The sequence below is a fragment of the Plectrocnemia conspersa genome, unplaced genomic scaffold, assembly GCF_051122295.1.
Source record: "Plectrocnemia conspersa isolate PC_06_02 unplaced genomic scaffold, ASM5112229v1 ptg000003l, whole genome shotgun sequence".
Lineage (NCBI taxonomy): Eukaryota > Metazoa > Arthropoda > Insecta > Trichoptera > Polycentropodidae > Plectrocnemia > Plectrocnemia conspersa.
Window position 1 is genome coordinate 10,744,095 of NW_028277167.1, and position 15,784 is coordinate 10,759,878.

Sequence of the window (15,784 nt, forward strand, 5' to 3'; positions counted from 1 at the left end):
GTATCTGGCATGGTGTGACACCTTGTTACGTTACACATAGTTAGGAGGGGGGGAGGAGGCGGTGTTAAAATTTCGCTTTAATCAAATGTGTTGTGATACGTAGGCAATTAGATGCAAGCTACGTAGATGAACTGATATCAACTGATTGTAAATAAGAAATTTATTTTCGTACAAACAAAACTATTGATCATTTAATATTTTTTCATAATAATGCTTTGTTGTATCCAGTTATTGTGGGAGTTCATGCAATTACATATATTATAATTATACAGAAATAAAATAATAAACACTGATTTTAAAATGAAATATTAAAAATTGAACCAATTATATCCAATTTTAGATGTTGCCATACATCACATACGACATGGACGTCGGTTCGTAGTGTTTGGACCTAAGAAATACAGTTGTCAAGCATTTAACTGCAACCGAACCTTATTAAATATTTCTTTGCTCTTTCAAATGATAAGTTGTTAAAATGTCGTGTTTTAGTAAAATTAAAAGTGGTATGTGCATACTAAACTAAATCACAATTTATAAATGATATAATATAATTTTGATATTCTTTACCTTTAGAACTAAACATTGAACCCGAAGAACAAACTACCTGCAGTTTCATTAAGGTAAACGCATTAATCATACTGATAAACTTAAATAAATATCTTAACGATTATTTATTTTTTCAGTCCGAGGATATAAAAATTGAATATGAGCCCAACGGCGAAAATACCGACGAAGATGTGGACGATATGTTGGAAATAGGTAAGCAATACTTTTTTATAATATAGCATGTTTTAAGTAACAAATACTATAATGTTCTTTTCAGATATGCTTGATATTAAAACAGAAATTAAAAAAGAAAAAATCGACAACAACGACAATATTCAACAGATTGACACTAAGGTGAGAATACAAGCATAATTTTGAATTCCGCAGTTTTAAAAGATTCCCTAAAATTGTATAACAATAAGCTATTAATCCATGAATCCATTTAATATATTTAAGTGTTTTTTGTCATCAATTTCTGCCAATGTTCTGATTTATATTATGCGCCAATAGTTGTGTTTATTGTACTCTTTTTCACTAAAAGAAAAGATAATTTTCACTTGGTTCAGTTTCTCTTTAGGATCAATTTTATTTACTTATATACATTAGAACAGTAAGTACCCCATGAATCTACTTAAAATTTCTTATTTATAATTGTAAATAAATAAATTAAATTAAGAAATATTTTTTTAGAATAAATTTGACCCCTAAACAAACTGAATATATTGGATTGAGCCATAAACAACTTGATAAGAAGCATTGTTTACGTATCTTGTCTGTCATCAAACTCACTCCTTGTATCCAAATTAAAACAATAATTAGGCTGTATAAGATATTTGTCCCATATATAAGATTACATAATTTATTATTATAAATAATAAAATACAAAGTTATCAAATTATTATTCTTTTCACAACAGTTTTTAAATTACGTATAATTTATGCAATTAGTACTGAAATATGTTCTCGAAGTCTTCCAAGATTGGGTTAAACCATTTGATTTTTGCTTGTGTAGCTGTATCAAGATTAGCATTAAGAGTAAAGTAGCTATTTGATCTTCCTAATTTCATATTGGTCAGCGTAGCTTTACTTAGTACGAGTTTGGCTTAACTCTCGTGTCTCCCAAGTCGGAAGCGAAATAATAGAAATGTCATGTTCTGACTTGTATCTGGTGGAAGTGCCATTAGTATGCTGTGTTTCTGCTTATAAATTCTTTAATGTTTAAGGAAGGTGCTTAATTTTTCTGTTTTTCACTTATTTTCTACTGTGCCTTTTCGTAACTATCACAGTTTAAACAGCTAGAGATTTGGCAATGTTGTGATTTCAGTTATCTGCTAGAATTTGTCGACACTTGTAGAGACAGTGCATTCCTTTGTATTTATTAGCATCGCCATCGAATTATTTTGTTAAAGTCCATTTGCAAGTGATCCTAATCCACCCAAATCGGCTTACTAAGAACAAATATTTTGTGACAAATATTTGTTCTTAGTAAGTCGTATTAACTATAACATTTAATTTTATTATGCATTTTAAAAAAATTCACCGGGGAGTCAAATCTCCAGCTATTTGTAAAATAGTCAATACAAAAGCATCCTTATAAGAGAAGTAACAGATAACAAAACAGTATGCTTACATCCTAATCGTTGAATTGGCTCGAGAGTCAAGAAAATGAAGGAGTGAATCCTTTATCTTAAAAAGAGAATATAAGCGCGATCGTAATGTTCTGACGACACTTCCTTTCGGAATACGCTTCACCAGATACTCCCACTTGGAACACCTGAGATTTTAGCCGAACTCGCACCAAGCGAACAGTCACTCTTCACTTCACGTACTGATCTACATTGATCTAGATATGAAATTCAAAAATTCAAATCTTTGGAAACGACATACATAGCGTCCTACGTGAGCAAATGCGAAGCGGCGCGATCACAATGAGATGCGGTTCGCGTCGAATTCGCTCACGTAGGACGCCACCTTAGAGACTACGAGATGCTGACAGAAACTAACTACACAAATCATACTTGATTGTGTTTATTTAGAAATTAAATAACTTTGTGTCATATAAATAAATGCGCGATAGCAAAGTAAGCTCATGATTTATAAACTAAATATTACAATATTTATACAAAAACTTTATTTTTTTTATATTAAAAAAATCTCTTATAAATTACTATTATGTATCATTGTCTATAATAATTAATTTTACAAATACAACTAAAAATATTTTTAGGTATTTTGTTAACAAAGATGTTTTAAAAAAATAATTTTTCATTTTTTTTGCCAATAAAATTAAATTAAAAATTTATTTTACTTTAGTGGCAAAAAAATTTTAAAATTATTGTCAATGTGTTATGGCCTTATTTATAGAATTGCTATTTTTTTATTTCATCTAAGAAGAGTAAAAATTTAAAGCTTTCTATAATTCTTACACATTGAAAATATAATTTATTTCGAACTTTATAAAGTATTAATCTATTCCTTAATAATTAACAACTCTCTCAATTATCTCTGTTGACTGTAAGGCGGACCCGTTGTGCATTCAGTTCTCTTGAGACCAAGCCCATTTCTTTCGCTGCTTGTTACAGGTCAATAAATGCTTCCATAGCAGCTTGCTTGGACCTTGGATATGATGTCAATATCATCTGCATACACCAAAATTCGTATTGACTTGATATTGACGCGTTCAGGTCGTGGGTCGTTGACGCTTCGATATAAAGTTTTCGGCAGTGCCAGTCGATGATTTGTAGTAGAACGTTTGTACAGCGAACTGTACAAAGTGGCCCTTATGAAACGACGTAGGGTCAACCTTTGCTACGTTGCTAAACCCTTCTAGTAGTCGTCAGTATTTGTCTCGAGCGCGTGTCCTGGAGATGGTTGCTCAGACACGAGGCGAGGGTTCGAAGGAGTCCGTTTAGCGAAGATGTAATCCGAGCGTCGAGGTGCAGTAGAGTCAAATGTGTCGAGTGAGGTTTTGGCACTGCATTATTTTTGCAGTCGGGTGTGTCAAATGTATTCCTACTCCGCGCGTTGTAAGAAGTAACAGGAATGCGACGTCATTGTAGAGAGCCATTTAGTTTGCGAGCATAGCTCAGCGGAACTTCATATTCCAGTCTGCTTAGTCTCCTGACTAACATTGTATATGTGTCACTACGATATAAATTGTCCCATGTAAGTTTATTTTCAAATCCCGGACCACCATTGGAAGAATGAGACTCAAATTTCGTGGTTTGCACATCCTTTCTTTTTGCCAACAACTCATAGTTCTCAACAATAACTATACTTAAAATATCCTCCATTAATATCATATATAACTTTCCTTGCAGCTGCCTATGAACATGGAAAATTTTATTGGCAATTACAAAAGTAACCAATTATGGACGGAAGAGCATGAGAGACGCGTAATCGGCATATTAAAAACAGATAAAAATCCAAACAAGAGTAGACAATTTTATCACATCAAAAGTGCATTTAAATTAATAAAAAATGCAGGAATCACCAAAGTGTCAAGAATTAAAGACAATAGAATCATGGCTACTAAAAGCAATGTGTACTCGATTATTAAGGACTTGCATGAAGCTTGTGGGCATAAGGGAGAAAAAAAGACACATAAAAAAATATCCGAACATTATGCGAACATCCCAATGCCTATCATTAAGCATTGTATTGAACAATGTGAGAGATGTTCAGAAAAAATGAAAAGGAAATCTCAAATGGAAGTAGTCCGTCCTATCATTTCCAAAGACCTGAATGATCGAGGCCAAGCGAATTTAGTAGAGTTCAAATGTTTATCAGATGGAAACTTTAGATTTATTTTGTATTATATAGAAAATTTGACCAAATATAGCTTTTTAAGACCGCTGACTTCAAAAAGTGCTGCGGAAATAGCAAAAGAGCTCTTGTATATATTTCTAGATTTTAGAGCCCCGTATGTGTTGCAATCAAATATTAGCAGGGAATTTACTGCTGAAATTATAAAAGAATTAGGAACTTTGTGGCCGGATTTAATTATAATTAACGGCAAGCCTAGACATTCAGCCGATGAGAATAATTTATCTATGATAGATTTATTAACCGCTTGGATGCGCGATAACAATACAAAATCCTGGTCAGTTGGACTACGGTTCGTTCAATGGAAAATGAACATAGCATGTCATGAAACAAATAAAATAGAACCATACAAAGCTATGTTCGGACATCAAGCTAAAATGGAGCTGAATTTCAAGATTCCGCCCGAGTGTTTAATTAAAATGAATAATGGGGTTTTGGAAGAAGAAATGAAAGAGTTAATGAATATTGAAGAACAAGATAGCAAAATGGTGAATAACATTAAAAAAGAAACGGTACCTTAAGAAGATACTTGGAATGAAAAAAAAATATTTTTATATCATTAAAGTATTCGAAAAATAAATTTTCATATAATATCAAAAATGAAACTTTTATTTTACATAAATCCTTTGCTGTTCTATTTAATTTTCGTTTTTTACCTAACTAATTTTGACTGTCGGTTGCAACTTAAAAAATCAGACCCAGCTGCAAAGTTACATCTATTGACTATAAATAATATTACAATAATAATTTATAATTAATAATATGATGGCACCGATTCCCAGTCTTTTTTTCTGGTGGCTGCTGAGAGAAAAATTGGGCCATGGTGCTTATTGTTACTGCGCCCCGGCCCCCTAACATTTAAGTGACATCTAAAATAAAATATTTAAACAGCTCCCACAATTATACATTTTCTTGTATAAATAAAAATAAAAACCATTTGCCCCTGTTACCATCTGACTCATAAAAATTGTAAAAAGTCATTGACTAATTCACTAATATATAAAAAGGAGAATTTAAATGAGCAATATATAAAATAATTTCATTACTGTGTTTGTGCACTACTGTTGAACAGATTAGATGCGAGAGAGCATTGGTCAGAACAGTGAACACCTTTTGAATAACTGTAATGAATCCTTATCCGTAGTAAAAATCAGAAGCTTTTCTTTACATAAATGTACAAATGATTTGTTTTATGGAACAAAGTATTTATTTAAATGCACATATCTCTTAAAATAATTCCCTGTTAAATCTCTCATAGAAAAAGAAATGGAGACCCAGTATTCAGAAACTCAGACTCTGAAATAAAGCAATTTATACCTCTCTGTCGGTCTACATCATATAATAATAAGTGCACATGATACAATCAAAGTTGCAAACTTTCACAATTTTTTATTTTTTTCTATATATGTATTTTATTCTTATAAAAATATATCGATAGATCGCTCAAATTAAGAATAAAATTTTCGTAATTTTTTCACTTCATAAAAAATGATCTGGGCCCCAGTTATTTACTGGGGCCCAGATCATTTTTTATGACGGGCTGGTCCCTCCCTCACGTTGGGCCTGTTTAATACTTGACTTACCCACTTACCCACGCATTAAGGGATAATAGCAAAGCGACATGTGTTCGAATGTGTGACACTAGCTGCGCAAGAAACAAATACACATTTTTTGCATTGTATGGTAACTTAGCACAAAAAAACTATAAAAACAAAAACGCCAAATGCAATGGTTATCAAAAAACCAAGTAACAAAACAACCCCAAAACTTGGCATTACTTAAAAACCTTGGAGGTTCAAGTAGAGTTCATTCAAATAAGTTAAAATAACAGTAAAGTAAGCAACCATAGCTAACTAACAAAAATCATTCTAACATTCGCTCAATTCAAATACTATATCTATTAAAAATAATCATATCATTCATCATAAAGCTCCATGAAGCGATTGAGCACTTTTCCATGTGATAACCAATGTACTTCTGTGTATAATAATAGATGTTTATGTTGACTTCCCATCTCTTCCTACAAAACTTTAAAAACTCAGGAATTAAGTGGATGAGCCTTAATGAAATTGACAATGTTTTTTCAAACCTGTTGATATATATTTAGATGCTAATGATTTATTGTGTTCACAGCAATAGTTCCAAACGACTTGAGGTAGACTTGCTTATAAAATTATTCAAACTATTAAACATGGCATCAGCTGTAATATGCAAAAGTAATCACAAAATATTTGTTTTACCTTTCGATAATATAATCAAACTTATATATTTTCCTACTTTAGCCCCCAATAATGTATTCGTTGTTACTTTTGTGGCAGGAAGAATTAATAATTAGAATTAGTGGCAGGAAGTAGTATGTACTAAAAAAACTAATCTCTTCGGTGAAACTCACAATGAGAAATGACAAATAATAAATAATAATAATCTGTTCAACATTGCCCTAGAAAAGGTGAGAAACATTTGACGCCATTGAATCATCAGCCAGGAAAATGAGGTTGAAGATCAATGAAACAAAATACATGTCGGTTGTGCCTAGTTTGAGGAGCCAGTATCCTGAAAATCTCGAAATGAACGAGTACACTTTTGAGTCTTTGTTTTTCAGGATCTATCTTTATTAAAAACTTATTATGATTTGTCCCTATATGTATAACACATATTATGTTTAGTTCGATAAAAAATAAATATAATTTCTTGGCCCTTGGCTCCACTTGTTTCTATTTTCACCAGCCGTCACTGATTATCACTATATAGCACAATAAACGTAAGAATAAAGAAGACAAGCGCCCACGACTGATATTTTAGGACGATTATAAAATTAATTTAAAAATTCTCTTTGGGAATATTGCACTTAGAATCTAATTATTGTGCATAGTTTTTATGGTTCATAATTATTTTTCAGAAGCCATGAGCGATTAATAAGATGACTACGCCGAAATGGAACCAAACTTATTCAGTTAAATAACCGCCTGTTATGTGATCGCCATGACAAATCCCAGAATATCACAAGATAAAAAATACGTTTTATTAGCATTTAGGTAGTTTGATCCGCATTAACTTTCAATCCTCGTACATAATACTAAATATCTATAACATGTTTACCTGGTTTACACATACCTGGTTTACACATACCTGGTTTAATTACAATTCGAATAATTATATTAAATCGGTAAATCAATGGAAAATACTTTTATCAACAGATGTCATTGCGTTATCGGCCATCTTTTTTATTTTATATTAATTATTTCAATTATATTTTATGATTACTCATTGTAAGCTCTTAAACTTAAAAAATAACATAATACACGCATTCAATAGTGAGCCTTGTGTATTTTGTTTATTTATGTACATAGTAACCGTTTTCTAAGATCATGCGTCTCCATGGATATTTAAAATATTTAAATTCTTTTTTCTGATTGGTCGAAACCGTTGAAAACTAAGGTTATGCAATAATAGGCTTTATGTATATGTAAATAGATACTATTATTTCATAGCAGAAAGCTTTTAAAACAAAATATTTAATAATAAATAATTTATTAGCTCCACTACCTCCTCACGTATTCTATGCTCCTGGTAGATTATGACAAAAAACCATACAAAAACGGTAGTTTGAAGCGTTTTTTCTTTCTGAATATGCTTTGCCGCGACTCTTGGGGTGCATTTGCAATCCAAGCATAATTGCAGAAATTGAAAAAAAATAGTATTCCTAATAATTAAAATAATAAATTAATTGTCAGCTACCTTCTCACTCATATGCACTCCTGGTAGATTATGACAAAAAACCCATACAAAAACCGTTTCGTGTGTCACAAAATAGTAGTTTGAGGCGATAATTTTTTAGCATATGCTTCAACGCTACTTTTGTGATTGCAGGAATTAAGAAAAAACTTTTTTTGCAATTATTAAAACAATAAATTAATTGTCTGCTTCACCGATCGACTAATGAGAGATCCGCTAAGGTGTTACCAGAGTGCCACCTAATTTTTGACAAAATGAATAAATAGGTCTTCATAATAAAATATTTAATTTATAATAAAATCAATTTAACGTAAAAGTAAAATTTTAAGTTGAAAGTAAAGTTAAACAGCAACGTGCTACTGCATTAGGTGAAGACAAGAGACTAAAAATATTGTAATAAAATTAATTTGTAATAACAGGATGAATAAGAGCAATTAATATTTAAACATAATGAGTTTGTAACTATCACGAGCAGTGTTTTAGTGTTTAAAATATTTTTTGTCTATTATATTTAATTTACATTATTGCATAAAAAAAGTAGTGAGTTTAGAAATAATAAAATGTCTTTAATCAAATTATAAATGGTAGCGTTTCTCAGAAAAATCTCATGTTATTTTTTACTTTAACTGTATTTTGTATTTATTTCTGGATTTATACATCATTTATTCTCTTAGTCTTGTCTGTATCTCTGTTTTTTCAGTATCTGTCGTTGTTAAAAACTTATTATGATTTGTCACTATATGTATAATTTATATTATGTTAGCAAATAAATACTATTTCAGCCTAATTTCTTTCTTTTTTTCGTAAATTTGCGCAAAAAGCTATTATACATATTTGGCATTGCGCATAGTTTTATTAACATAGATACTATTCAAAATATAGAGATATTTTTTGAAAACATTGAAGTAAAATATTATTTTTAAGTGCGATTAACAGGGAATTATTTTAAGAGATATATGCACTTAAATAAATAATTTGTTCCATAAAACGAATTTCTTGTAACTTTATGTAAGGTAAATCTTCGGATTTGTTCTTTGGAAAAGGATTCGTTGCAGAGAGTTATTCATAATGTGTACACTGTTCTAACCAATCAGTCCAACAATATTGCACTAACGATTTGTTTTATGGAACAATTATTTTATACATTGCTCGTTTAAATTGTCCTTTTATTTTTTCAGATCTGTAAGGAAGAACACGAAGACTCTTTTGGTAATTAATATAAATTTATCAGAATTATTTTATTATATGTATAAATTTAATATGAATTATTATTGTTTTAGTTGACAAATGTTATAAAGGAGCTGATTTACCTAAATATGTATGTGACCTATGTGGAAAAACATACAAAGTGAAGTGGTATCTTCAACAGCATAAATACAGAGGCCTTTGTAAAAGAATATCATGTAATATATGTAAAAAAGAATTCTTAAACAACGATTTATTCCAAAGACATTTAGCTACTCATGAAATATATAATGAGATGTTTAAATGCGGCAAATGTGAAAAAGAATTTAAAAGTAAAATGTGGTTAGATAATCACTTGAAGAATTGCTTAGGAAACCGAATATTCAAGTGTAAAAAGTGCAGACAGATTTTTTTAAGCAGTAGAGCTTTACAAAAACATAAAATAAATTCTCTACAAGCTTGCTATGTTAAATGTAACATTTGTGGAAAAAACTTTAAGGAAAAATCTTTTCTCATTATTCATAAAAGATTTCACTTTCATTTTGATCATTTTGAATGTGACATGTGTGGAGAAAAATTCAACACCAAAGTATTCCTCGAACTACACATTAAAATCAATCATTCCGACACTGGAGTAATCTTTAACTGTCAACAATGCGATGAACAATTTAATATTAAACACAACCTCGTGGCGCACATGAAGACTCACATATTTGATTATAATCTGAAATGCCACGATTGTGAAAGAACGTTTAGATATATAGGAAGCCTTAGAAAGCACCAAAAAACTCACCTATTTTATCCTTGCCAATTGTGTGGAAAAGTTTTAAAAAGTAAACGTGAATTCGCGATACATAAATTGACTCACAAGTTTGGTCGTAGAGTAGAATATAGTAATGATCATAATTTTAAATCTGAAGACAACAGAGATAAAGAAGTACTCAAAAATTGTAAATCAATTTCTGTTGACTCTAAAAAAATAGAAGAAATATTCGGAAGCAAATTTGTACAATTTAAATGTGACAAATGTGAAAAAGCTTTTGTAAATTTGTTATACCTTGAAAAGCATGAAATAAATGTTCATAATTAGGTTTAGTTAAGTTTAACCACATTCAATATAAACGGATAGTCCGTAGCCTTATGTTTGATTTCTGCAGAATAATCTAATTTTTATTTATATAAAAATCGATCTGAGCTGCATGATTATAACTATTTCATTAAATTTTTCATTATATCTTAAGTGTCTTTTCTATACCTAATCGTAAGTGCTAATTGTAACCCTGTTGTAACCAACTGCACTTACGTTTAGAATTACTCATGCCTAAATTTATAATGATAATTTGTCAAGCTTAGTAAATCTCGGCTCATAATCGATTCCCCGCCACCGAATTAAATGTATCACATAAAATACATTTTTGTGCCGCTAGAGACATCTATCGATTGAATCTATATTATATTCAAGGAAAATATGTCTCAGATTTATAGGCTAATTTTAGTCTGAATATTTATATATTCACAATGTATGCGTTAAATGTATTGTATATTCTACTTTATTTTAAAATTATTACATCACTACATTTTAAAACTATTTTTACCACAAAAATAAAAAAAACTGTGTAGAATTATTACACAAATATATTATAAAAAAAGTCATACAATAATTTTTTCCTTATGTCATTGTATTATGATATCGTTAGTTTTATTATTAGTTTTTTATTTTTAATGGAATTCATCATTGTAATAAAATACTCAAAAATAATTGTTTTGAGATCTGGATTTTTAAATTAAAATATTATTTAGATTACACAAGAACAGAGACAGCGAAGAATTTTTGCTGATTGTGTGTTTAGAGCAACAGGAAGTTGATGCTGATTTTTCAAAAAAAATGTCTCTTATGAGGCACATTTTCACTTCTCTAAGTATATTAATTAGCAAAATTTTCGCATATGGGGCGAGGAAAATCCTCATGTGATTCACGAGAAACCATTACATGCACAAAAAGTGACTGGTGCCATTGTGGTCAGGCGACATCATCATGCCTTACTTTTTTGAAAACGAAGAAGATCGTACTGTAACGGTCAATGGTGAGCGCTATAGGCCCTTGATCGATTATTTTTGGCACGAAATTGAAAATATTGCTGTGGTTTCAACAAGATGACGCAACTTGCCACACATCGGATGCAACGTTGGATCTTTTGCGTGAAAAATTTCCAGATCGCATTATTTCACGTTTGGTGATGTCAAATGGCCGCAAGATCGTTGGATTTATTTTTGTGGGGTTAAGCTAAGATTGTATCTACGCCAACAAACCCGAAACGTTAGATCACCAAAAACCAATATCCGCCCAAAGTGTACGAGAAAGTCATCCAGGATCGGCTGCTGCAAAAGGTTCAGAAGCGCCCATTTAATTAATATTATTTTTCTTAATTAATGAAATACACCAAATGTTTGATTAATAAATATATCTTTTATGTTTTTTCTAAAAAGTTCTGAAACACTAATGTTGGATCATCCTTTATATTCTCTGCATATTTTTTAGTGTTATTTTTTGTCATTTAGATGTAGCGTATTGCATTGAGTGATTATTTGTACTACCTAATAAACTTTTATATTGTATATAAAATCGTCTTTCCTTTCATAGTGAGGTAGTCAAATGAAAACATTAAATGAGTGCTAGAAATTCAATAGTCATGGGTCTCAAAAGAGCACCAACATGGAACAGTTTTTTAGAAGAAAATGAGTGAAACTTCAGTAGGGTGATGCATGTATGTCATTCAAGCAAGTGTACTAGTGTCCTAGAAAGTTTAACACACAAATGGTAACATAAAAGGCGTTGTTATGGAAAATTTATGAGAAACAGTGAATAAATTATCATGGATCAACACACTACATCGTTCATACTATTCTACAGTTCCACAAAGTATACGTAGGTATCTCACTTTAACTAACACTACCGAATATTTCATATAAAGTTATGGATGTACATCAATATATAATTCAAAGCAAGCATTATTATTTGTTAATTTTAATTTAATTAATATTTGCACGTTGATCTTAGATTTGTAAGGAATCCTACACTTCCACTAGAAAGGTTCAAAATTTAACATTTGCGTTTTACGGATAAATCCTCATGAGAAATCGTCATATTAGGGATACCCAAGAGCAAGAAGTAAACGATGAACACAGACTATTGAAAACCATAAACATTAATCACCGTAACCATAACTTATCTAACAATACGGCCTAAATAATAATTTTTACTTTCGTCCAAGCTTTTTTGAAAGAAAATTTCTAAGAGCTGAAGCTTTCATTTCGAGATTGTGACAACAACCTTCTACAAACCTTTTGATTAACCTGAAGTTGATGCTTCTATATTCAACACTGCCGCTCAATATTGACAATATATAAATATATGGATATATTAGGAAATGATTGGAGCCGCTGACATAGGTTATACAGCATAAAGCAATAAAAAAAAATTGTGGCCAATCTTATTTATGGTGTTAAAATCAAAGGATACAATCATCATTCCATCACAGGAAAGTATTCGTAAGCAAACAGAATCCATTCTTTACATTCAATAGCTTATTTTACAATATATATTATAATAAAATTATAAACACATTATCATATAAGATACATACCACTTATCATATTATTTTATATGTATTTTAAACATTCATTTATAAAATAAAGTAAATTGAAAAAGTACGTTTACAATTTGTGTATATAATTTAAATACATAGTACAAATATTTTGGTATCATAATATGTAATACTTTATCATATATATATTTGATATTTAACACTACATAGATGCTCTTTTTATATATGTACACAACATCAGCCTTAGATTAAAATACGTAAAATCTTGTTTGAGAGAAATGTTACAGATATGCTCAGATCGCTCTTGATAATATATTAATATGATTTGCTCTGATCGTTATAGTAGTAATTAAAAATACATTGATAGGTTTTTTTCATAATGACCCGCATTTTTAATGATGCTCTGAAGATTTTTTAATCATAAACGATTTACTCAATTGATGACTAAAGTGTGATATTAATCGTTTCCGCTATATTACTATTCCTTTAAATAGACATCTTGAATCGCTTGATCGCTTGCATTGGTATGACAGACGACTGGTGTTCTCCGACTGATTGTTCTTTAGACTTCATCCATAGTGGAACATGCATGAACTGAAACAAAATTTGATATGTATTGATTTGTTTTAAATAGTATATAAACTAACATATTATTATAAAGCACTAAGAGCTTTAAAAAAAAATGTTCAGCATAACTCCTCTGGTGTTTGATATTTTAGTATTGCACTATGGCAGCACTCCGTTTCAGTCCGCGGACCACAATCATGAACTCTTTAGGATTCACAATAAACTATGTTTATAATAACCTTGTTTTGTTGCACTTGAGCCTTCGACACTTCTTCTCTAAAGTTCCCCATCATTCCTGTCTGCATTGGTGAATTCATCTCCAAAAGTTGACGCAAAACCCTGTGATTTTTATAAATGAGTTTACTAATGATTTTAATTAATACTGTTAAATGCAATTATCTTCTTAATGCATACTTATTTCCAGGTAAAATGGAGTTACTTCCACCCAATCCAGTCCTGGCGACACTAACAAACTCCGGATGTTCAGTCAAAGTATCAGTTAATGACTCGATTAGGACATCTGTTGTTTTATTCAAAAAAACATCTTTGTTATAACCAAGAATATATTTATAAATAAATATGTGTGTATAACTACCTAAAACTTTTTTTTCCAGACTTTTCGAAATCCTACCCTGTTCTGCCTCAGCTTCTAAGTAGTTAGTAAACTTTTGCAAAGCCAGTTGTGCCTCCGTTGAGCCTCTTGACAACGACTGAGAAAACATCACCTAAAATATACATTTATTTATTAAATTTATACCATTATGATTTAACTGATTACCCCAATGCGTCACAATGGTCGAAAACAAAAATTATAGAATAAAATGAAATTAAACAACATGATATATGAAGAATTACATTTTAAATATTATATAAAATATTGAATTAAACTATAATTATTTATTATAACATGACAAACGTTAACCCAGTGCGTTACAAAGGGAGTTTAGAAAAAAATACAGTTTCTATCAAACGTAATTATGATATATTTAATGAAAGTCTTTCATGTTTCAGTTAATTTTTACCTAGGTAATAATAAAACGCCACCGGCAATAAATATCTGTAAAATGACACAATATGACACTTTTCGAAACGTTTGACACAATATGACACAATATTTGACACAATATGACACAATATGACACAATATATATATATTTGACACAATATGACACAATATGACACTTTTCGAAACGTAAAATGACACAATATGACACTTTTCGAAACGCAGTCCATCTCAAAGACAATAATAATTTTTATGAATAATATAAATAACAGTGGTTCCCTGTGGAACTCTAGAAAGGGTGAAATACTTCTTTGAAGTACATATTTTAAAAAATATTTTTATATTTTATTGCCAACTCACCTTTGCCAATTGATAGATTATTTCTTCCAAAGAATATTCAGTGTATAAAACGTCAGCAACTCTCAACTTCTCCAGCATTTCTTCATATTCTTCTTCAGTTATCGCAGGCGATACATCTTTTTCGTATTGCTCTGGTACTGGATTATTAAAAAAAATATATTTACTAAATGTAATAAACTTTCACAAATGTATTATAATACTTACATTTATATGTTGTTTGTAATAAATTATCTTGAACGCTCTTTTTGTATAACTCTTGTCTCATATCAGAGAACAATGGCATCTGTGGCACATTCAAAGGCGCTATATTGTTGTTCCTTTCATAAACTCCCGTAGCGATAGTATTCAGCATATTTTCATGATTAAATTTCCTCAACGGACTTGCTTTCTGGCTGTTGTAGTCGAAATTTTGCTACAAACATAATACAACATCGTTAATAAATCAAATACATTGCACATTATAAATTACATTGCTTACTTTGTACTGCGATTCTTGCATTTGCCTATCTTGCTGTAACCTTTCTTCGGCAGCACTCCTAAGTCTTTGTTGTGCATAGTGAGTTTGGAGATAATCCATATTATATTTTATTTCTTGAAGAAATGCTATGGCTTCCTCACGCGTCATCTGTAAACATGAGATTTTAGCATTATATAAACGGTGGTAAGTGGTAATGACTCATAATCTGAAGGTCTTCTGTTTCAAGTGAGCATTAATTACTATTTACATTAGCGAAATGAGAGTGGGTTAATTTTGGAGCTCTTAAGCAAATTTTCCATACAACCTTGACAGAAATAGTGTGACACTAAAATTTTGCACTATCTTTTAAATAAATTTAAAAATCACGTATCACTGGAAAATTGTAATTAATGATTATTATGTAAGTATAATTTCGATTGATAATCGCAAACTAGGTTTTCATGGATTTTCCTGATCTCACGGACAGGGCCGCCAAGAGCAA

General features: G+C 30.5%; 2 protein-coding genes across 6 annotated transcripts in view; one reads left to right on the forward strand and one right to left on the reverse strand.

Annotated features, from left to right (window-relative positions):
• The first annotated feature begins 381 nt into the window (after positions 1-381).
• On the forward strand, positions 382-11,913 carry LOC148236577 (KRAB domain-containing protein 2-like). 5 transcript variants are annotated; one of them, XM_088182660.1, is made up of 6 exons: positions 382-503; positions 574-620; positions 684-759; positions 824-900; positions 9,284-9,314; positions 9,386-11,913. In XM_088182660.1, the coding sequence occupies exons 1-6, from the start codon at positions 476-478 to the stop codon at positions 10,378-10,380; spliced, it is 1,254 nt and encodes a 417-aa protein (XP_088038786.1). In that variant the 5' UTR covers positions 382-475; the 3' UTR covers positions 10,381-11,913. The 5 variants fall into 5 exon arrangements, with proteins under 5 accessions (XP_088038786.1, XP_088038788.1, XP_088038790.1 ...); XM_088182662.1 differs by lacking the exons at positions 9,284-9,314; positions 9,386-11,913 and adding an exon at positions 8,241-8,892; XM_088182664.1 differs by lacking the exons at positions 9,284-9,314; positions 9,386-11,913 and adding an exon at positions 6,820-7,073.
• A 1,350-nt stretch (positions 11,914-13,263) lies between these two features.
• The window catches only part of LOC148236578 (uncharacterized), a 79,078-nt gene continuing 76,557 nt past the window's right edge, over positions 13,264-15,784 (reverse strand). Inside the window, exons 9-15 of the mRNA XM_088182371.1 lie at positions 15,304-15,450; positions 15,030-15,237; positions 14,826-14,962; positions 14,058-14,187; positions 13,877-13,982; positions 13,702-13,801; positions 13,264-13,489 (exon numbers count right to left, since the gene is read on the reverse strand). Of these exons, the coding sequence (XP_088038497.1) occupies positions 13,382-13,489; positions 13,702-13,801; positions 13,877-13,982; positions 14,058-14,187; positions 14,826-14,962; positions 15,030-15,237; positions 15,304-15,450 (936 nt within the window). The 3' untranslated portion in view covers positions 13,264-13,381. The remainder of the gene's footprint in view (positions 13,490-13,701; positions 13,802-13,876; positions 13,983-14,057; positions 14,188-14,825; positions 14,963-15,029; positions 15,238-15,303; positions 15,451-15,784) is intronic.